Below are 23,298 nucleotides of genomic sequence, written 5' to 3'. Positions count from 1 at the left end.
CCAGCCAAAGTCCAGACCTAAATCCAATTGAGAATCTCTGGCAAGACTTGAAAATTGCTGTTCACAGACGCTCTCTATCCAATCTGACTGAGCTTGAGCTATTTTGCAAAGAAGAATGGGCAAAAATTTCAGTCTCTAGTTGTGCAATGCTGGTAGAGACATACCCCAAAAGACTTGCAGCTGTAATTGCAGTGAAAGGTGGTTCTACAAAGTATTTACTCAGGGGGGCTGAATACTTTTGCACGCCACACTTTTCAGTTTTTTATTTGTAAAAAAATTTGAAAACCATGTATAATTTTCTTTCCACTTCACAATTATGCGTCCCTTTGTGTTGGTCTATCACATAAAATCCCAATAAAATACATTTACGTTTGTGGTTGTAACGTGACAAAATGTGGAAAAGTTCAAGGGGTATGAATACTTTTGCAAGCCACTGTATATCCCTCTAAACCTGTCCAATTGTCTTTTAAATGTTATGATAGTACCTGCCTCAACTATCTCCCCCATCAGCTCTTTCCAGATACCCACCTCACTTTGTGTAAAATAGTTACCCCTCAAATTCCTATTAAATCTTACCCCCTTCACCTTAAACCTATGTCCTTTGGTTCGTGATTGCCCTGTTCGTGATTGCCCTGATTGCATCTACCCAATCTATTCCTCTCATAATTTTGCGACCATTACCATAATTTTGTACACCTCCTGTTTCTTCTTTTTTTTTTTCTCCCACAAATATGTAATTCTGATTCTGCTCCATTCTGTTTTGTAGTTTTTTTGCACAATCCGCAAGCATTGCCACCTTTCATTTCACTGCACATCTCGTATGCATATGTGACGAATGAACTTGACTCTGAGGGATAGGTTATACAGGTATTTGGATGGACAAGGGCTGATTACGGATAGTCAGCATGGTTTTATACGTGGGAGGTCGTGTCCAAAAACGTTGATGAGGGCAGAGCTGTAGATGTTGTGTACATAGATTTCAGTAAGGCATTCGGCAAGGTTCCACATAGTAGGCTGCTCTGGAAGGCTAGATTGCATGAGATCCAAGGAGAGATAGCTGAATGGATAGCAAATTGGCTCCATGGAAGGAAGCAGAGGGTGATGGTGGAAGGTTGCTCCTCAGACTGGAGGCCTGTGACTAGTGTTGTGCCTCAGGGTTCAGTGCTGGGCCCGTTACTGTTTGTCATCTACATCAATGATATGGATGAGAACAGACAGGGCAAGATTAGCAAGTCTGCTGATGATACAAAAGTTAGTGGTTTTGCAGATAGTGAAGATGGTTGTGAACGATTGCAGCAGGATCTGGGTCGATTGGCCGGGTGGCCGGAGGAATGGTTGATGGAATTTAATACAGAGAAGTGTAAGGTGTTGCATTTAACAAGGACGTCTACACAGTGAATGGTAGGCCTCTGGGTAGTGTTGTAGAGCAGAAGGATCTAGGAGTACAGGTGCATGGCTCCTTGAAGGTGGAGTAGCAGGTAGATAAGGTGGTCAAAAAGGCTTTTGGCACTTTGGCCTTCATCAGTCAGAGTATTGAGTATAGAAGTTGGGAGGTCATATTGTAGTTGTATAAGACGTTGGTGAGATCGCATTTAGAATGTCATGTTCAGTTCTGGGCACCATGTTATCGGAAAGATATTGTCAAGCTTGAAAGGGTTCAGAAAAGATGTACGAGGATGTTGCCAGGACTAGAGGGTGTGAGCCATAGGGATAGGTTGAGTAGGCTGGGTGTCTATTCCTTGGAGCGCAGGAGGATGACGGGTGATCTTATAGAGGTGTATAAAATCATGAGAGGAATAGATCGGGTAGATACACAGAGTCTCTTGCCCAGAGTAGGGGAATCGAGGACCAGAAGACATAGGTTCACGGTGAAGGGGAAAAGATATAATAGGAATCCGAGGGGTATGTTTTTCACACAAAGGGTGGTGGGTGTATGGAACAAGGAGGTAGTTGAGGCTGGGACTATCCCAACATTTATGAAACAGTTAGACAGATAGACAGACTCCTGACCGACATACATTACAAACCCACTGACTCACATGGCTATCTGGACTACACGTCTTCCCACCCTGCCCCCTGTAAAGACTCCATCCCCTACTCCCAATTCCTCCGCCTACGCCGCATCTGTTCCCAGGATGAGACATTCCATACCAGGGCATCGGAAATGTCCTCGTTCTTCAGGGAACGGGGATTCCCCTCCGCCACCATAGATGAGGCTCACACCAGGGTCTCATCCATACCCCGTAACACTGCTCTCTCTCCCCATCCCCGCACTCGCAACAAGGGCAGAGTCCCTCTGGTCCTCACCTTTCACCCCACCAGCCGGCAAATACAACACATAATCCTCCGCCATTTCCGCCACCTCCAACGTGACCCCACCACTCGCCACATCTTCCCATCTCCCCCCATGTCTGCCTTCCGCAAAGACCGCTCCCTCCGCAACTCCCTCGTCAATTCTTCCCTTCCCTCCCGCACCACCCCCTCCCCGGGCACTTTCAGTTGCAACCGCAAGAAATGCAACACCTGTCCCTTCACCTCCCCCCTCGACTCCATTCAAGGACCCAAGCAGTCGTTCCAGGTGCGACAAAGGTTCACCTGTATCTCCTCCAACCTCATCTACTGCATCCGCTGCTCTAGATGTCAGCTGATTTACATCGGGGAGACCAAGCGTAGGTTGGGCGATCGTTTCGCCGAACACCTCCGCTCAGTCCGCAATAACCTACCTGAACTCCCGGTGGCTCAGCACTTCAACTCCCCCTCCCATTCCCAATCCGACCTCTCTGTCCTGGGTCTCCTCCATTGCCAGAGTGAGCAACAGCGGAAATTGGAGGAACAGCACCTCATATTCCGTCTGGGGACCTTGCGTCCGTATGGCATTAACATTGAATTCTCCCAATTTTGCTAGCCCTTGCTGTCTCCTCCCCTTCCTTAACCCTCTAGCTGTCTCCTCCCACCCTCCCATCCGCCCGCCCTCGGGCTCCTCCTCCTCCTCCCCTTTTCCTTCTTTCTCCCCCCCCCCCCACCCCCCATCAGTCTGAAGAAGGGTTTCGGCCCGAAACGTCGCCTATTTCCTTCGCTCCATAGATGCTGCTGCACCCGCTGAGTTTCCCCAGCAATTTTGTGTACCTTAGACAGATACATCGATAGGACAGGGTTGGTGGGGTATGGACCAAGTGCAGGCAGGTGAGACATGTTGGCCGGTGTGGGCCAGTTGGGCCGAAGGGCCTGTTTCCACACTGTATGACTATATATATATAGAAACAAAGAAATTAGGTGCAGGAGTAGGCCACTCGAGCCAGTTCTGCCATTCAATGTGATCATGGCTGATCATCCTGAATCAGTACCCTGTTCCTGCTTGTTCCTCATAACTCTGATTACGTTAGTCCTAAGAGCTATATCTAACTCTCTCTTGAATATATCCGGTAAATTGGCCACCACCATCTTCTGATTCACAACTCTCTAGGTGAAAACGTTTTTCGTCATCTTCGTCCTAAATGGCCTACCTCTTATTCTTAAACTGCGACCCTTGGTTCTGGACACCCCCAACATGGGGAGCATTTTTCCTGCATCTAGCGTGTCCAACCCCTTAAGAATTTTATATGTTTCTATAGGAATCCCTCTCATCCTTCTAAATTCCAGTGAATATAAGCTCAGTCAATTCATTCTTTCATCATACACAAAATACCCCATAATAAAAAAAATAAAAAACAGGTGTTTAGAAATGTTTGCAAAGTAATTAAAAAGAAATAACTGAAATATCACATTTACATAAGTATTCAGAACCTTTACTCAGTACTTTTTTAGGCACCTTTGGTAGCGATTGCAGCCTCAAGTCTTCTTGGGTATGACGCTATAGGCTTGGTACACCTGTATTTGGATCATTTCTCCCATTCTTCTCTGCAGATCCTCTCAAGCTCTGTCAGGTTGGATGGGGAGTGTCGATGCACAGCTATTTTCAGGTTCCTCCAGAGATGTTTGATCGGGTTCAATTCTGGGCTCTGGCTGGGCAACTCAAGGACATTCACAGACTTGTCACAAAGCCACTACTGCGTTGTCTTGGCTGTGTGCTGAGGGTCGTTGTCCTGTTGGAAGGTGAACCTCTACCCCAGTCTGAGGTCCAGAGCGCTCTGGAGCAGGTTTTCATCAAGGTTCTCTCTGTACTGTTCATGTTTCCATCAATCCTGACTAGTCTCCCAGTTCTTGCCACTGAAATACATCCCCACAGCACGATGCTGCCACCACCATGCTTCACCGTGATGAGCAGTACCTGGTTTTGTGCTGTGACGCTTGGCATCAGTTCAATCTTGGTTTCATCAGACCAAGGAATCTTGTTTCTCATGGTCTGAGAGTTCTTTAAGTGCCTTTTGGCAGGCTGTCGTGTTCCTTTTACTGAGGAGTGGCTTCTGTCTGGCTACTGTACCATAAAGGCCTGATTGGTGGAGTGCTGCAGATACAGTTGGCCTTCTGGAAGGTTCTCCCATCTCCACAGAGGAACTGGATCTCTGTCAGAGTGACCATCAAGTTCTTGGTCACCTCCCTGACCAAGGCCCATCTCCCCCGATTGCTCAGTTTGGCCAGGTGGCCAGCTCTATAAAGAGTCCTGGTGGTACCAAAGTTCTTCCATTTAAGAATGACGGAGGCCACTGTGCTCTCCGGGACCTGCAATGCGGCAGAAATTGTTTCATACCCTTTCCCAGATCTGTGTCTCGACACAATCCTGTCTCGGAGGTCTACAGACAATTCCTTCATCTTCATGGCTTGGTTTTTGCTCTGACATGCACTGTCAACTGTGGGACCTTATATAGACAGGTGTGTGCCTTTCCAAATCATGTCAAATCAATTTAATTTACCACTGGTGGACTCCAATCAAGTAGTAGAAATATCTCAAGGATAGTCAATGGAAACAGGATGAACCACTCAATGTTGAGTGTCATAGCAAAGGGTCTGAATACTTATGTAAATGTGATATTTCAGTTATTTCTTTTTAATTACTTTGCAAAATTTCTAAACACCTGTTTTCGATTCTTCATTCTGGGGTATTGTGTGTATAATGATTTAAAAATAATAATTTAATCAATTTTAAAATAAGGCTGTAATGTAACAAAATGTGGAAAAAGTGAAGGGGTCTGAATACTTTCTGAATGCACTGTACATATATATACTGTACTTTTTTCTGTTTATTCTGTTTACAGTATACTATGTTTACATATTCTGTTGTGCTGCTGCAAGTCAGAATGCCATTGTTCTGCCTGGGCAATATGACTATAAAACACACTTGCCTCATCGGTGAACATCCACTCACCTGTGGTCGGCAAAGGACTCGTTGTTCTCTGCGTTGAGGGTGCCAGCCGTGGCGAACATGATGGTGGTGTCGAGATCGGCAATGATGCCGGACACGGCACTGGCTGCGGTGATACAAGCCTGCGTCCCTCTGTTGCCAGCTTGCAGGGCGGAGAGAACCAGGGAGACCTGGGCAAGGCAACAAGACCTGGTCAGACATCATCAGACACATGTGAAACGGAGCGATGGACTGCAGCCTCAGCTCCATAAATGAGGCAACCTTTGTTTAACATTACTGCAGGAGTTCACACCGACACGTTGAATGGTTGAATTAGACATACTTGGCTTCACACCAGTTCTGATCTCTGAGGCTTCTGTCTAACCACAGACAAGGCTGCATGGTGGTGAAGAAATAGGTTTTGCTGCCTTACAGCGCCAGAGACCCAGGTTCGATCCTGACCAAGGGTGCTGTCTGTACAGAGTTTGTATGTTCTCCCAGTGACCTGCGTGGGTTTTCCCCGGGCGCTCCAGTTTCCTCCCACACTCCAAAGACGTACAGGTTTGTAGGTTAATTGGCTTGGTATATTTGTCCCTAGTGTGTGTAGGGTAGTGTTAGTGTGTGGGGAGCGCTGGTCAGCGTGGACTCGGTGGGCCTAAAGGCCTGATTCCATGCTGTATCTCTAAACTAAACATGAATTGCTGCTCCTGCACCTTCTTATAGCTCAGATCGGCTGCTAGCCACTGACTGAGAGGAACATTACTGCTAGGGGTGACACAGTGGCATAGCTGGTGGATCCGCTACAAAGACCCAGACATGATCCTGACCTCAGGTGCTGTCAATGTGGTGTTTGCACGTTCTCCCTATAACCCGTGTGGGATTTCACCGGGTGCTCCGGTTTCCTCCCACATCCCAAAGATGTATGGGTTTGGAGGTTAAAACGCAATGAAAAGGAACTGCAAATGCTGGGTTACACAAAAGATAGATACAACGTACTGGTGTGACTCAGAGTGTCAGACAGCGTCTCTGGAGAAAATGGATAGGTGACATATAGGGTCAGAACCCTTCCTCACCCTGATCAGTCCCAATCCGAAATGTCACCTATCCATTTTCTCCAGAGATGATGCCTGGCCCACTGAGTTACTCCAGGATTTGGTGTTTATCTCGGGTTTGTAGGCGAATTGGCCTCTGTAAACTCTATAGGGAGCGGATGTGAAAATGGGATGACATACAACTGGTGTGAAAAGGTCACAGAGTTATACAGCAAGGAAACAGAACCTTTGTCCCATCTTGCCCATGCTGACCTGCCCACATATCCTTCTCAGCCGGTGATCGATGGTCAGGTGAAGCGTCCCGTAGAGACATCGGGTCATCTCCTCTGGAGGCGATGACCGATTTATCTCCCTCACTCCGAAGATGTACAGATTTGTAGGTTAGTTGGCTTTGGTAAAGTTATAAGTTATACCCAGTGTGTAGGATAATGCTAGTGTACGGGGTGATCGCTGGTCAGTGCGGACTCGGTGGGCCGAAGGGCTTGTTTCCGCTCAGTATCTCTAAAGTCTAGAGTTAACTTGTTTCCCTGCAACCTTCTCTCCTGCGCTTACCCAGTAACTTCTCACTCATTCTCCCACCTCTTGGTGTCGTTTATTGCAGCCAATTCACCCAACAACTGGCACGTAGCTGGGATGTGGGAAACCTATGGTGTAGTGACCTTTGGTGGAAGGGGATGAGGTTACGTTACAAACTCTATAGGGTGCAGATGGTAGTCCAAAGGAGATCGGCCAGGCTGGGATGAGAGCTTTGTACTATCTAGAGAGACCAAACAGTTTGGGTGTGTCTTCTTTGGAGGTTAGAGGGAAAAGGGGTGATCTTACTGAAACAAAGTGGATCCTCAGGGTCACCACAGGTAGGGAGAGGGAGAGATGTCAAGCTGTTTTCACCAGTGGCAGTCTTGAACAAGATCAGGGCCAGTTACTTAAAGCTGAGGTGCATAGAAATATCTTGTTGTGGAATGGAGTGAATCTCTGGAAATCTCTGCTCCAGAGAGCATCCCTGGAGAGAAGGAATGGGTGATGTTTCGTGTCGAGACCCTTCTTCAGACTGGTTAGGGATAGGGGAAACGAGAGTTATGACGATGGCACCATAACCTCCAATAAAGCTCTAAAATATATAGATGGGGAGGGGGGGGGGGGCATTGGTCTGTCTTTTTGCACTATTATTGTTTGATTGTTTTTATGTGTGTGCATATCTATATCACACACACTGAACTATTTTTCATTTATTTTATTATTTACAGAGTACTCGACATATTCTGTTGTGCTGCTGCAAGTTAGAATATCATTGTTCTCTCTGGGATATGACCCGAAAACACTCTCGACTCTTGTCTCTTGAGGTGGATAAATGTTTAAAAGATCAGTGAATGAGATGGCAGCCGGGAGCCGTGGGAGTTTGGGGTAGATCAGTCGGGGCACGCTGGGGCAGGTGTGCTCAGGTGTACTCATGTGTTCCTATGTCCTCTGCTCTTTGATTCCCCCAGTCTGGGCAAGAGATTGTGTGCATCTAACTAAATTGTGCTCTATGCACGATTCCAGCCTCTGCAGTTTCTTGTGTCTCCCTCACCTATATCCACCTATCACATCTGAAGAAGGGTTTCAGCCTGAAACTTCATCCATTCCTTCTCTCTAGAGATGCTGCCTGTCCCGCTGAGTTACTCCAGCATTTTGTATCCACCTATCACTTGCCAGGCTTTGTCCAGCCTCCAACTCTCTTTTCCAGCTTCCTCCCCCCACCCTCTCCAATCAGTCTGAAGAAGGGTCCTGACTCAAAACGTCACCTGTCCATTCTCTCCAGAGCGATGGAGGAACTCAGTGGGTCAGGCCACAGACAGATGTGTACAGCAATTCGTTCTCCCCCCCGCACAATTAAAGCATGGAATAATCTCCACCCAACTATAGTTACCCTACCAGCTGCAACTACATTTAAAGTAGCTCTTTCTTCCCAATAACCCTTTCTGGCTTAAGCCTTCACCACCTCCAGTTTAAATTCCATTTGGAATATTTTGGAGGACCAAGAAACCAAGAACCCAGAACCCACGGACAGTACCCAAGGTTGGGATTGAACCAGCATTACTGGAGCTGTACGACAGACAGCCGTACTACCTGCCGGAATCACCTATATCAGGTGAAGCCTTTGTACTTCTTCTACAAGATTTTTATCCATCTACTTTTTAAAGCTCCAATTGTAAGGATGAAGTAGAGCATAGAACAGTACAGCACAGAAACAGGCCCTTCAGCCCACAATGTCTGTGCTGAACGTGATGCCAAGTAAAACTAATCTCCTCTGCCTGCATGTACATATGTTCATAAGTTGTAGGAACAGAACTAGGCCATTTGGCCCATCAATTCTACGCTGCAATTCATGGCTGATCTATATTTCCCTCTCAACCCCATTCTCCTGCCTTCCCCCCCATAACTCCTAACACCCGTACTAATCAATAATCTATCAAATCCCTCCATTGCTTGCATTTCTGTGTGCCTATCTAAAAGCCTCTTAAACCGCATTATTGATACTTGCCTCACCACCACTCCTGGCAATGTGTTCCAGGCACCCCCCAGTCTCTGTGTACAAAACATGCTATACACATCTCCGTTAAACTTTGCCCATGTCACCTCAAAGCTGCGCCCTCCTGTCCTTCAAATTTCCACACTTGAAAAAAGATTCTGACTTTCTACCTTATTTATGCCTATCAACATTTTGTATATTTCTATCAGGTCTCCCCTCAACCTCTGGTGCTTTAGAGAAAACAAGTCGTTAGTCCTCCTCTTCACCAGTACCCAATAATCTTGGCACCAATCTGCACCCTCTCATCCGCACCCTCTCCAGCCTCCAGATTTGCCCTGCATTTAGTGGTTTGAACTGCATACAATATTCTAAATATGCCTCAGTCTTATAGAACTGCATCATGACTTCCTGACTCTTATACTCCATGCCATGACCAATGAATGCACGCACACCAGACACCTTATTGTGTGGCCACTTTGACAGAGATATGGACTTGGAGCTTCAAGTTTCATCTGTACATTAAAGACCTTGCCATGAACTGTATACTTTCCCCTTACATTCAACCTCCCAAAGTGCAACACCTCACACTTGCTCGGATTAAAGTCCATCTGCCATTTCTCCACCCATTTCTATGGCTGATCTATAATCCCTCTGTTTACAAGCCCTCGTCACAGCCCACGACCCCAGCAATCTTGGTAACCAACCCGTCAATGTTTAAGTCCATCGCATTTTTACAGTATACAGTATAGAAGCAGAGGTCCCAGCACAGATCCCTGTGGAACTCCACTGGTCATAGACGTCTAGCCTGATTACAGCCCTTCCACCATAACCCTCAGTAAAGGGCCTGTCCCACGTGGCGATTTCTTTCGGCGACTGCCAGCGTTATATCAGGGTCGCCAAAAGATTTTGAACATTTCAAAATCCAGCGGCGACAAAATAAGTGTTGCGACACTTGAAATAACATCGCGCATCAATACGTCATCACGCCGTGTCACGCCGCATCAATACGTCATCACGCCGTGTCACCGCCGCACATTTTTCGGTGATCTGAAACGTCAGTCAATGATGCCGGCAGTCACTGAAAAAAATCGGCAAGTGGGACACGCCCCTTAAGACATTCGACCAAGTCGCCGTGAATCCCGCGCATCTTAATCTTCTGGATCAGCCTCCCATGTGTGCCCTTGTCATATGCCTTGCTGCCGTCTATGTCGAGTGTGTGGGTGGAGCAGCTCACCTTCTCAGTCACAGCTCGGGCACACTCGATGAGCTCCCTCTTGGTGAAGTTGTCCGTGGGGCTGATCTGAACGGCCCCGGCCTTCTGCACCAGGTAGATGCAGCCGTGGCCCAGGTCCTGAACCCGCGTCTTGATCTGGAACCCAATCTGTACAGAGAATAGGAGCAGGTCATTCCGGAAACTGCCTGCCCACCGAAGGCCAGAACCCTTCCCCCCGGCTCCACGTTCAACTTGGACGTCACGGCACCGAGACCCCGAGGCAGAAAATGTAACCGAGTAAAGAGAGCGCAGTCTAATGGGTGGTGGAGCATGGAGATACTTAGTCACATCTCCACAACGTCACCAGCTGACTGAGAGCTGCAATGCAAGTCTGGACGTTGAACCGTGAATGATCATTGGGAGCGAGTGCCAGAGAAACCACAATGGTGTCATAGAGTCGTACAGGCCCTTTGGCCCAACTTGTCCATGCCGACCAACATGCTCAATCCACACTCGTACCACCTGCCCGTGTCTGGCCCATATCTCTCAAAACCTTTACTTCCTTAGAAGGCTGAGGAAGTAAAGGTTTTGCCCAACAACTCTCGCCAACTTCTACAGGTGCGCCGTACAAAGCATGTTATCGGGATGCATCACAGCTTGGTTTGGCAACAGCTGCATCCAACACCGCAAGGAATTGCAGAGAATTGTGGACACAGCTCAGACTATCACACAAACCAACCACTGACTTCATTTACACCTCATGCTGCCTCGGCAAGGCCAGCAGCATAATCAAGGACAAGTCGCACCCTGGCCACTCCCTCTTCTCCCATCTCCCATCGGGCAAAAGGTATAGAAGTGTGAAAATCTCCAGATTCAGGGACAATTTCTTCCCAGCTGTTATCAGGCAACTGAACCAAACTACCAACAACTAGAGAGCAGTCCTGAGTTAATATCTACCTCATTGGATACCCTTGGACTATTTTTGATCAGACTGTACTGGACTAAACACTTCATGTTATTCCCTTTATCCTGTATCTGTGCACTGTGAATGACCCGATTGTAATCGCGTATTGTCTTTCCACTGACTGGTTAACACGCACAAAAGCTTTTCACTGTACCTCGGTACACATGACAATAAACTAAACTGAACCTTTAGGAGCTTTTGGTATGTAGACACAAAAAGCTGGAGTAACTCAGCGGGACAGGCAGCATCTCTGGAGAGAAGGAATGGGTGACGTTTTGGGTCGAGACCCTTCCTCAGACTGGTTAGGGATAAGGTAAACGAGAGATATAGACGGTGATGTAGAGATAAAGAATAATGAATGAAAAATATGCAACAAAGTAATGATGATAAAGGAAACAAGCCACTTTGTAGGCTTTAAGAAGGATGAAAATGAGAAACTAGTGCGACTTGGGTGGGGGAGGGATAGAGAGAGAGGGAATGCCGGGGCTACCTGATGTGAGAGAAATCAATATTTATACCACTAAGCTGCCCAAGCAAAATATGAGATTCCTCCAATTTGTGTTTAGCCTTACTCTGACAATGGAGGAGACCGAGGACAGGAAGGTCTGTGTAGGAATAGGAAGGAGAATTAAAGTGTCCAGCAACCGGGAGATCAGGTTGGTTCACGCGGGCTGAGCGAAGATTTATGTGAAACGATCGTCCAGTCTGCGTTTGGTCTCGCCGATGTATAAGAGTCCACATCTTGAACAACAGTGCTTTTGGAATGTTGACTATTGATGGTATCCCAGCAATCACTGTCCTGGCTTGAAGCAGAGCAAGCAAGGATGTCAAGTTTCCTTCCCTAAATAGCATTAGTATACCCAATGACCCTGTTATTGTTGTCACCATTTTGGAGACTGGGTTTGAATTCCAGATCCATCAATGTGATTCTGTGGTACAGTGTAGTTTGATCAATAACCCAGGCTCCATGTTTCCAGCAAACCATCCCTTGGTCATCACCCCTCCTGATTAATTTTACTGTTTGTATGCCTCGTTGTCACCTTCCCCTCAGCCAACAAGGAATCAACATACGTTTCCTTGATCTTCGTCTGCTTTGATCTGTCCTTTTCACACCTTACATGTTAATTGTACCCTCCCATATCTCTAGTTTCCCTCTGACTCTCAGTCAGAAGAAAGGCCTCGACCCGAAACGTCACCCATTCCTTCTCTCCAGAAATGCTGCCTGTCCCACTGAGTTACTCCAACAATTTGTGTCTACCCACACTCTTTCTATTGGTCACCTGAGACTCAATGCTCTCAGTAAACAAAAATCACAGCTGCAGATGCTGCAACTCTGAAATAAAAACATAAACCGCTGGAAACACCCAGCAGGTCAGGCAGCATCTGCGGAGAGGGACACTGTTAAAGATCTTCCTTCCTGCCTGCTCACTGATGCCGCCTGGCCTGTTGAATGTTTCTGGAATGTTCTGGGTCTTGGCCTTCCCTCATAGTATACAATGCAAGGAGAGAGAGTCTACGAACCAATCACTATCTCTTCTATATGACAAATAACAAGATTTTAAAACAAGATTTGTTCCAGTCTTTTGCTCCTGAGTTTCCTCTCCATTACTTGGGAATTCCAAGCCTGCGTGTGGTAGATCAGGACCTGCCTGGTGGGACCACAGCTGCCCCTGGAGTTGGGAAAGAAAGTTTCCCAATACATCCTCAGGGGAATTAAGAATCGACAATAAATGGAGGCTCGTGCTAGAACAGGAGTGCAGCACAGGAACAGGCCCTTCGGCCCACAATCTCCATGCCGTACGTGATGCCAAGTTGCTCGTGATCCACGTCCCTCCATTCCCTTGTGCCAGACAGGGTGGTGACCCAGGGAGTGGGCTCCGCGTACAGCGCCGCGCGGCAGGTTGGTGGCGGGTACCGGTATTGGCGGGTTGGTGCCCTGCGGCAGGGACTGGCGTACCTCCTGGGTGTCGGCAGTGACCGTTGCGAGCCGCCCTTGGTGGGCCAGGTGGCTGTAGTCGGTGGTCACCTGCGAGGCCAGGCCGCCCAGCTCCTCGGGGCACGTCACCGACTTGGTCATCTGTAGAGAGGCAGAGAACACAGTCAGACAGGGTGCGTCTGTGTGTGCTCGTGTGCGAGTGTGTGTGCGTCTGTGCATCTGTGTATGTGCACGTGTGTGTATGTGCACGTGTGTGTGTGTGCATGCGTGTGAGTATGTGCATAGATGCGCCCTAGTTCTGTTCATGGGTGACTGTAATAGATAATAGACAATAGGTGCAGGAGTAGGCCATTCGGCCCTTCGAGCCAGCACCGCCATTCAATGTGATCATCGCTGATCATCCCCAATCAGTACCCTGTTCCTGCCTTCTCCCCATATCCCCTGACTCCGCTATCTTTAAGAGCCCTATCTAGCTCTCTCGTGAAAGTATCCAGAAAACCGGCTTCCTCAGCCCTCTGAGGCAGAGAATTCCACAGACTTACAACTCTCTGTGTGAAGAAATGTTTCCTCATCTCTGTTCTAAATGGTTTTCCGCTTATTCTTAAAGTGTGTCTCCTGGTTCTGGACTCCCCCAACATCGGGAACATGTTGCCTGCCTCTAGAGTGTCCAAATCCTTAATAATCTTATATGTTTCAATAAGATACCCTCTCATCCTTTTAAATTCCAGAGTGTACAAGCCCAGCATTCTCTCAGCATATGTAATACTGTGTACACGTCTGTCTTTGGTTTATACACGTGTGTGCTGTTCATGGTGATGGGCGGGACGTTGTGGAGATGCCAGCAAACCCGCGACGGATAGTGACCCCATGCTCTCACTCACCATCTCCTGAGAAGTAACTGCGATCGCCTTGGAGTATTTCACCATGGTGGTCTGGCAGTCCACAAAACTGCCGTCGGGTTCTGGAGGGGTGCCGTCATCCAGCTGGCAAAGAGGAAAGATGGAAAACGCATCAGTGCCAGTCCGGGCTCGGTGCCAACCATCACCGACAGGGAGTGGCATCGAGGCAGGTATTGTCACAACATTCAAATGACATTTGGACAGGTGTATCGACAGGAAAGATGCAGGGATATAGATGGGGCATCTTGGTCGACATGATGGGTGGAAGGGCCTGTTACTGTACTGTATGTGTCACCACCCAGCAATAATTAACTCATGAAGGGGAGTGGGACTAACCTGTGAGCTTAGTGACAGGGTCCAAAGGAACTGACTGTCAGAGAGTCATACAGCGTAGAAACAGGCCCTTTGGCCCAACTTGCCCATACCAGCCACCAATGTCCCAGCTACACTAATCCCACCTGCCCGCGTTTGGCCCATATCCCTACAAACCTGTCCTATCCAACTACCTCCTAGATTCATAGACAGAGTCATACAGTGTAGAAACAGGCCCTTCGGCCCAACTTGCCCATACTGGCCAACAATGTCCCACTTGCCTGTGCCTCAGCAACACTCACGCTTCAACACTGTTGGCCGGTGTGGGCAAGTTGGGCCGAAGGGCCTGTTTCCACACGGTTTCACTATGACTCTATGGTGGTGGCACACAAGCTCAGAACGCGATGCATAGCCTCCTCACCACTTTCTCTTTCTCCACTGTAACTCAGTGACGAGGGAAATGGAGGTCTCTGCACCAGTCTGGACCGAGATAAACAACAACAACAGACACCAGCGCTCAGATAACGGAGCAGTAACACATGAACCCACTGACAGCGAGGGGGGGGGGGGGGTGGGTGGAGCAGTCGGTGGCTGAAGTGCCTGTTTCCACGCTGCATCTCGAAACACAAAGGGCTGCAGATTGGCGCAGCTGCTTGAGCTGCTGCCTGAAAGGACCAGAGACCTGCATCCTGACTACGGGTGCTAAATGTGTGGAGTTTGCACGTTCTCCCTTCGTCTAGGTGTTCCGGTTTCCGCTCACATCCCAAAAACATGCAGGTTGATAGGTTAATTGGCATTTGTAAATTGCCCCTATCTGTCGGGAGTGGATGACATAGTGAGATAACAGAGAACTTGTGTGAACAGATGATCGCTGGTGGGTGTGGGTGTGGGTGGGCTGAAGGGCCTGTTTCCGTGCTGTATCTCTAAACTAAACTAAACCCTCCCTCCAGCCTCTCTCTGCCATGAACTCACCCATCTGTCCTTTCCACCTGCCTTATTCTTCCCCATCCTCACCAATTCCATATTCCCACTAGTCCATTAGTCCATTCACCTGTTCCAACTTCCCCTTAACTTCCCGCTGACCACCCGCCACTGCCCCCCACCCACCCCGTAACCTTCAGCCCATCGCTACCCCTGCTGAGACCCCCCCACCAGCCCTATATCACCCATCACCCATCACCACACTTCTGAATTAACATTCTCATCCTTGTTTCCAAACTCCTCACTCCTCCCACTTCACTGTGAAACATCTTTAATTCTAGCGAGCGGCACATTTCCGGCATTCACCCACGCTGCCACCTGCTCGGTCTCTGGTTGCCCCTTGCTCTCTGTGTGTCCACCAATGTGATCTCCTCGTTAGAAACCATTGTCCCCACCAACCTCTGGCAGGCTGCTGCCAATGCCTTTGTCTGTGGCCAAGGGCGGCACGGTGGCACAGCAGCGGTAGAGTTGCTGCCTTACAGCGCCAGATGGCTTTGGTAAAAATTGTAAATTGTCCCTTGTGTGTGTAGGATAGCGTTAGTGTGCGGGGATCATGGCCGGTGCAGAATCGGTGGGCTGAAGAATTGGTGACGTTTCAGGTTGAGACCCTTCTTCAGACCCTTTGGATGAGCCACTTGCCTGGTGGTCCTCCGCGAGGGGACTTACCCTGTTCATGGCCTCGGCGATGGCATCCACCATGCCACCCACCATACCAATGTCACTGGCCGCCTCGTTCAGCGTCACCATGATATCGTCCACGGCCTCCTTCATCAGCTGAGTTGCCTCCATGATGGCGTCGTGTGTGTGTGAAGCCTGTGGAGTGGGCGAAGGGTAGAGACACCGTTAGTTCCAGGCTGCAGACCCCAGCTGGTCAACCCCCCACCAACTCAACCTCAAGCACAGATGCAAGACTAGACGCCTGTGTCCAGACAGACCCTGCACCCAGCATGTGAGGTCTAACCAAGGGGGAGGGTGTTGAAGAGTGAGTGAGACTGGCGTAGATGGGGCATGTTGGTCATAGAAACATAGAAAATCGGTGCAGGAGGAGGCCATTCGGCCCTTCGAGCCAGCACTGCCATTCATTGTGATCAGGGCTGATCGCCCCCAATTAATAACCCGTGCCTGCCTTCTCCCCATATCCCTTGACTCCACTAGCCCCTAGAGCTCTATCTAACTCTCTCTTAACTCCATCCAGTGAGGGGAAGCTGGGCCCAAGGTCCCGTTGCCACGCTGTATACCTCTACGAGTGATCAGAGTCTGGTCATTCAGACAGTTGCCTCATCACAGACCACTCCCAGTCCATTGGAAACACAAGCAATGCTTAAACAGCGTATAAAGCAAAGATCCTATAGCAGAGGATCTTTGGTATAAAGGTCAAGGGGATCACATTGGGGCCACCCCTGCTGTGCACAAACAAACTACAACGTGCTGGAGGATCTCAGCCACTCAGATGGTATCAAGGGGAGGGAATGGAGAACCTTATCTAGACAGGTTGAGACCCTTATCCAGACAGTTTCCTGCGCTCCCAAATAGCCACTGTTGCTGAGGACATCTCACCAGTCGAGTCCTCTTGCCCATCAATGATATTATCAGTAGATGGACAATAACAATCTGCTGGAGGAACTCAGAGAATGGAGCAGCGTGTGTGGGGGACACAGACACTGCTGGACCCGCTGCCTTCCTCCAGCAACATTCCAGCATCTGCAGCCTTGTATCTCCAGGCTCTAAACGCAGAGGTAGAGTTGCTGCCTCACAGCGCCAGAGACCCGTGTTCGTGATCCAGACTATGGGTGCTGTCTGTATGGAGATTGTATGTTCTCTCCGTGACCTGTTTGGGTTTCCTCCCACACTCCAAAGATGTACAAGTTTGTAGGTTATTTGGCTTGGTAAAGATTGTGTGTAGTATAGTGTTAGTGTACGGGGATCGCTGGTCGGCGCGGACTCGGTGGGCTGAAGGGCGTTTCCGCGCTGTATCTCTAAACTATTGACTTCTGTTACAAGGATCACTCAACAAAGCTTCATGACTGCTCCTGTCCATAAATCCACCAGCGACATCCCCCCCTCCCTTCACCCTCACCCCTGTAGATAACTCTGGGGTTCAGTAGGTATGTTGCAAAGCCTACCTGAAGCGTCGGTGAAAATCTGCCGTTGCGGGTGTGCGCGATTTTGGCGCCGTTTAGAGGGGGCGGGTTTAAAACGCGATTTTCTCTGTTCCAATCGAAAATGTTCAGCCTAGTTAATTATTAACGAAAAATCGCTGAAAGACCCCGTCGCAAAAGCTATTATTAGGTTTAAAGGCCTTGAATAATAGTTATAGTAGTTTAAAAATCAATCTCTAAACCCGCGACCGCCAGCAACCGCAGGGTCTCATAAAGCAAACCACAGAAGGTTGGCTGTATATTTTTACATTAAAAAGGGCTTCTAAAGATCCCTTTATACAAAGTTTAATATTGCGAGTAACTCATTTTGGGCCCATTATATCCCGCAGTATTTTTCTCGGCATTTGGGGCACAAATCTACCGCAATGTGAACGTTCTAAACCAGCGCGTTCCACAGGGACCCACTGGAAAGCTGATTTAAATGGACATTTATTTACAGCAATTAAACACTAAATTCCTTCCATTTGGCCTATAAATTAATGTAAATGAGATTTTAAAATCATGTTTTATTGTGAATTATTTGTGAATATTATTTGGACATTTAGGCTATTTAAAAATGTTAATCATTTATTAAGAAATGGATAGATGTTTAGATCTAGTAATTGAAGTCTGAAATTAGCTACAATTAGGTAACTAACTAATTATATGCTTTAATTTCAGGTCATCCAAGTAAGATTATTTTATATTTGTTTCAGAATGCTTCAATCTATGATAACTGAAAATTTCATTCAGTTCTCTTAATTTTTAAGAAAGTTATGGGCTTTTGACTGTTCACGATCACAGCTTTTTTGTTATGTCCATAGAAAATCAATAGGGAACAAGATGCTCATTTCCCAGTATGAAAATGGCCATAACTTTTTAAATACTTGAGATATGAAAGTGAATTAGGTGTCAAATTAAACTTATTTTTATGCTTTATCTGATGGGATAAATTACAGACTTGATTTTTTAAATCTCAAAATTTTGTAACATTGCTAGGTTCAGAAGACTGGATTATGCCCGACTCATCTTTCCCATCACCGCTATCCCACGCTAGTGTCGAATGTACAGATGCATTGGTCCACCGAGCCGGGCCTCAGATCTGGGCGCATGGACAGAGTCTACGGAAACCTCCGGCAGCCGCAGGGGGCGGGGCAGAGCTTGGCTGTGTTAGAGGCCCCAGTAACAGTAACACAAGGTGCACACACCTGTCAAGGTGCCTGGTTCCTGGCTGACAAGACTGTTATATCCTGTGCTATTCTCATTGTAGACAACTGAAGGGTCCCAGCTGATAAAAGGTTCCCACCCAAAACATCGCCTGTGATGTCCCTCCTCAGATGCTGGCTGAGCCGCTAAGGTCCTCCAGCACTTAGTGTTTGGTTCAGGATTCCAGCATGTGCAGCTTGGTGTGGCTGGACAACAGATTACCCGGCGATGATTGTATTGCTGCTTTCTCAGTCCTTGCTACAAAGCAATGACTGCAATATTTCCTGTGTTACAACTGTGCCATTAAATTATAGAGGCTTGCAAGAGGAATGTAAATTACTACTTGGACATAAACGCATACGGGTTGGTTAATAGGTTTACAGATGACACCAAGATAGTTGTTATCGTGAACGGTGAGGGAGGCTATCAACGTATACAGTGGGATATTGATCAGCTACAGAAATGGAATTTACTCCGAGCAAGTCCGAGCAATCTGACACTGAAGTAGGTGGAATTGCAAATGGCTGTCAACAATTGCAGCAGGATCGTGATCGGTTGGGCAGGTGGGCTGAGGAATTGTTGATGGAATTTAATACAGAGAAACGTGAGGTGTTACATTTTTGTCTAAGGTCCAACCAGGGCAGGACTTGCAGAGTGAATGGCGGGTTCTGGGAAGTGGTGTCGAGCAGTTCCTTGCAAGTGGCATCACAGGTAGATAGGTAAAGAAGGCTATTTTACTTCGGAGTCACGTAAGTGATTCCGTGAAGAACCCGCTCAGCACGCATGCGCGGCATTAACGCCAGCAGTGCAACAGCGGCTACAGCGGGAGTCAGGCGTTCCTGCTACAAGCCTGAAGGAAAGAAACGTTAGGTAAGTATTTACCTTCAGTTTAAAGTCGGGTTTTGCGTTTGTTTTTGCTCCAGGGGGAGGGAAGCGGCAGAGGGAAGCGGCCCCCTTTCGACTCCAGGGAAGGAGCCGACAGTGGAGGGGGGAGAGGCGGCAACGGGACTGCACACGCTGCGGTCCACAGACACGGGTGCTGCGCTGATGCCCAGTCCGCTAAAACAGCTTCATATTCCGTCTGGGGACCTTGCGTCCTTATGGCATTAACATTGAATTCTCCCAATTTGGCTAGCCCTTGCTGTCTCCTCCCCTTCCTTAACCCTCTAGCTGTCTCCTCCCACCCTCCCATCCGCCCGCCCTCGGGCTCCTCCTCCTCCTCCCCTTTTCCTTCTTTCTTTCCCCCCCCCCACCCCCCATCAGTCTGAAGAAGGGTTTTGGCCCGAAACGTCGCCTATTTCCTTCGCTCCATAGATGCTGCTGCACCCGCTGAGTTTCCCCAGCAATTTTGTGTACCTCCGCTAAAACAGCTGTCTGACCAACAGCAACGGACTGGAGGGAAATTTAAAAACCGGCCGGCACCCCTGCAGACTCCCGACAAGGAGACTCGCCGCCCGAAAACCGCTGAAATGCCGCCCGAAAACGGCAGGCAGCCTCTAACAGCAAGGTCAGGACCAACCTCAGGCTGGAGACAGACACGGAAGATGGGATCAGCACTTCAAACAAGAAACAAGAGTGTCTGTTTCTCCAAGCCAGATGAAGGTCATGGAGCTAAAAACTCCAGCGAGACTTGCCTCAGGAGCAGGGGCAAGTCCGCCAAGGGAGCTAACACTCCCACTCCAGTGCCTAACAGCACTGGCCATCTCCCTTGTCGAGGGATTGATGGGAACCAGAGCTGGGCTGGTCAAGAAGAGGGGTCACTGGCTGAACAACATCGGGAGTATGCTTGAGGTACAGGATCAGGAAGAGCTGCTGGGTGTGGCCGCTATGTGGCTCCACCACTAGCGAGATGGCTTTTCAGTCTCAACTGGCGGCCAGCATACTACCTGTTCTTTTCAAAAAACCTCTCCAAGACAGGTAGTCATGAGGTGTTGGATTTCATCACGCCTCCCCTAAATTGCATTTACTCAAAGTGCCCACCATTATTGGGGGGTACATTGAGCATCGCTTTTTAAAACCCAAATATCTTAAAATGAATTTGATATCCCTGACGTCGGCTATCATTTTTGCATGCTCTTTCCAGAGGGGCAGGGTAGTATGGCAAAACACCTGACCTACTGTTCGCAGTGCTCCGCAACTTCTCAGGAAGTTATAAAACCTGCCCTCAACTCAAAAAATTTTACAGGACTGTGAGAACGCCGACCTCACAACCACAGATCCTGCTGTCTGGCTAAGTTACCAAACCAAGCCTAAAAAACTGGTCGAAGTGTCCAAAATATCGGCGCAAGAGGGCAGGGTCTGGAATGAGCACCACACGTAAACCAGTCAGCAGTACCTCTAACGCGTCCACCAGGAGGGTCTACCTCATGGTACTGGTGAAAGCTCGGGGCCTGCATGCCAATCCCGTAAGCCTTTCAGGTCAGGGCCCAGAGCAGGCCCCATGGAAAATGCGCCACCCCCCAACATCACCGCCACGTCAGACAACGTGCAAGACTCGTTGGACTGGCAGGAAACAGAAGAATACCCATAACCATGGAGGTAGGTGGGTCTGGTTCCTACCAACATATAGAAAATAGGGGCTTAATACTAACAGGGGGGAGATTACACCTGTTTTAAGAAGCACGGGAGTCTATCACGAGTGATCAGTATATACTCAATGGCTTTAGTGGATACAAAATACAATTCATACTAGAAAAATTGCCACCAGTTCAACATTTACCCCAGAGGGTATTTTCCCTCTCCGTTAAAGAAACGAGAGGGACAAGCTGAACTGGTGAGACTAATTACAAAGGGTATCATGGGAAACATGAACCCTTGGAATTCGTATCAAATATTCGTCACTAAACCCAAAAAGATGGTGGATGTCGCATCATCATTGACTTAACTTCACTAAATATGTTTGTTAAGCATATACATTTCAAAATGGAAACGGTTGTTACTGCCAAACAACTAATTTCCAAAGGTTACTTCATGGCAAGCATTGATCTTAAAGATGTTTACTATTTAGTACCATTCACAAGGATCATCGCAGATACCTGAAATTTACCTGGATGGGGCAGCTATGGCAGTTTAAAGCGTTACCCAATGGGTTCACATCAGCCCAAGATTATTCACCAAGATACTAAAACCAGCTCTGGCAATATTCACAAGTCAAAAACATATTGTCATGGCATATCTTGATGATATCTTAAATAATAGGCAAGACCATGGAATTGACTATGTTAGCTGTATCAGCTACCAAACAGTTATTCGAAACCCTGGGATTGTCTTACATCCAGATAAATCTAAGTTGAAGCCATCCACAATCATGGACTACTTGGGCTTCACAATTAATTCAGTCTACGTGACTGTAACATTGCCAAGAGACAAAACAGTTGAATTGGCACAATCATGCAACAATTTAATGGTCCACGTACTCCCAACTATTCGACAAGTAACAGAGTAATTGGGAAAATGGTAGCAGCATTTCCGGCTACACAATTCGGACCTTTGCACTGTCAAAACTTACAAAGAGCAAAGGTACAGGCACCAAAACGACATACAGGTCATTATGATCGTGTCATGAAGTTACCCACTGAAGCAATATCATAACTACGGTGGTGGGCAAAAAACGTTTGGCATAATTTCAACCTATTATCATCACTAACAAATAGTAGATGGACTAACCCAGAGTCATCCTTACCACTTACACTGGGCATTAATTATCTACAGATGTTGGGTGACTTTTATGGTTTAAAAGCATATGTACAAATATGCATCACTTGCATGTACGGTTACAAATAGATAATCCTACGGTGGTGGCCTACATTAACCATGTGGACGGCATAAAATCGGTATCATGCGACAAGTTGGTCAACACAATTTGGCAATGGTGTGTCGAAAGACATATTTGGCTATCAGTAACTTACCTGCCAGGTAAGCTAAATACAGTGGCAGACACCAGGTTACATAAATTTAATGACAACACCGAATGGATGTTAAACCTCAAAAAATTTGCAAAAGTTATTAAGCAATATGGCACGCCAGATATCGATTTATTTGCATCAAGGCTAAATCACCAGGTACCTATGTATGTCGCTTGGGAACCAGACCCTGAGGCAGCAGCGGTAGATGCGTTCGCGCTGGATTGGGGAAATTCTTCTTCTATGCATCTCCTCCCTTCTGCCTCATCAGTTGGGGACTACGCACAATACAAATGGACTCTGCTTCAGGTATTTTGATAGTACCCGAATGGTTCCCAAAACTCCATGACATGGTTGTTGAAACTCCGATGGTATTCCCCAGTGACCCAGAGTTATTAACACCCAGTGTCGGGCACAAGCCACCCGTGCCATGAAAAAATCAAACTCCTGGGTTGCAGATTCTGCACAAACCACTTCTGGGACTGGGATTATCAGAACAAACCGTCGACACCATGTCAGCATCCCTCCGAACATCCACTAAAAAACAGCACTTGTCCAGCATCAAGAAATGGGAGAAGTACTGCTTGGATACAGGGACCACCTACTCAACCGCTACAGTTACCAATGTACTGGAATTCCTGGCGAACCTTCACCATGATGAAGGACTCAGCTACAGAACCATCAACACAGCTAGAAGTGCTCTGCCTGTCTATTTAAAACCAGCTCCAGGACAACAGGCCATGGGGTCCCACCCGCTGGTGGTCAAACTAATCAAGGGTATTTACAACTCTAACCCCCTAGACCAAGGTACACCCATACATGGGATGTCAGTGTGGTCCTGACATACCTCAGGGGATGGCCACCAGCCAGATCCCTCAACCTGGAACAATCTATGCTCAAAACACTCA

At 47.8% G+C, this 23,298-nt stretch overlaps 1 protein-coding gene across 5 annotated transcripts in view; it reads right to left on the bottom strand.

The window, feature by feature from the left end:
- Positions 1 to 23,298, bottom strand: part of tln2 (talin 2) — a 310,927-nt gene that overhangs the window by 46,283 nt on the left and 241,346 nt on the right. For all 5 annotated transcript variants that reach the window (XM_033014900.1, XM_033014898.1, XM_033014899.1 and 2 more), the window contains 5 exons: positions 15,811 to 15,957; positions 13,834 to 13,935; positions 12,974 to 13,093; positions 10,074 to 10,220; positions 5,303 to 5,469 (listed from right to left, as the gene is read on the bottom strand). In XM_033014900.1, coding sequence (XP_032870791.1) covers positions 5,303 to 5,469; positions 10,074 to 10,220; positions 12,974 to 13,093; positions 13,834 to 13,935; positions 15,811 to 15,957 — 683 coding nt within the window. The remainder of the gene's footprint in view (positions 1 to 5,302; positions 5,470 to 10,073; positions 10,221 to 12,973; positions 13,094 to 13,833; positions 13,936 to 15,810; positions 15,958 to 23,298) is intronic.

This window comes from Amblyraja radiata, chromosome X, assembly GCF_010909765.2.
Source record: "Amblyraja radiata isolate CabotCenter1 chromosome X, sAmbRad1.1.pri, whole genome shotgun sequence".
Taxonomy (NCBI): domain Eukaryota; kingdom Metazoa; phylum Chordata; class Chondrichthyes; order Rajiformes; family Rajidae; genus Amblyraja; species Amblyraja radiata.
The sequence above is the reverse complement of the archived record's forward strand: the minus strand, read 5'-3'. Positions and strand labels throughout refer to the sequence as shown.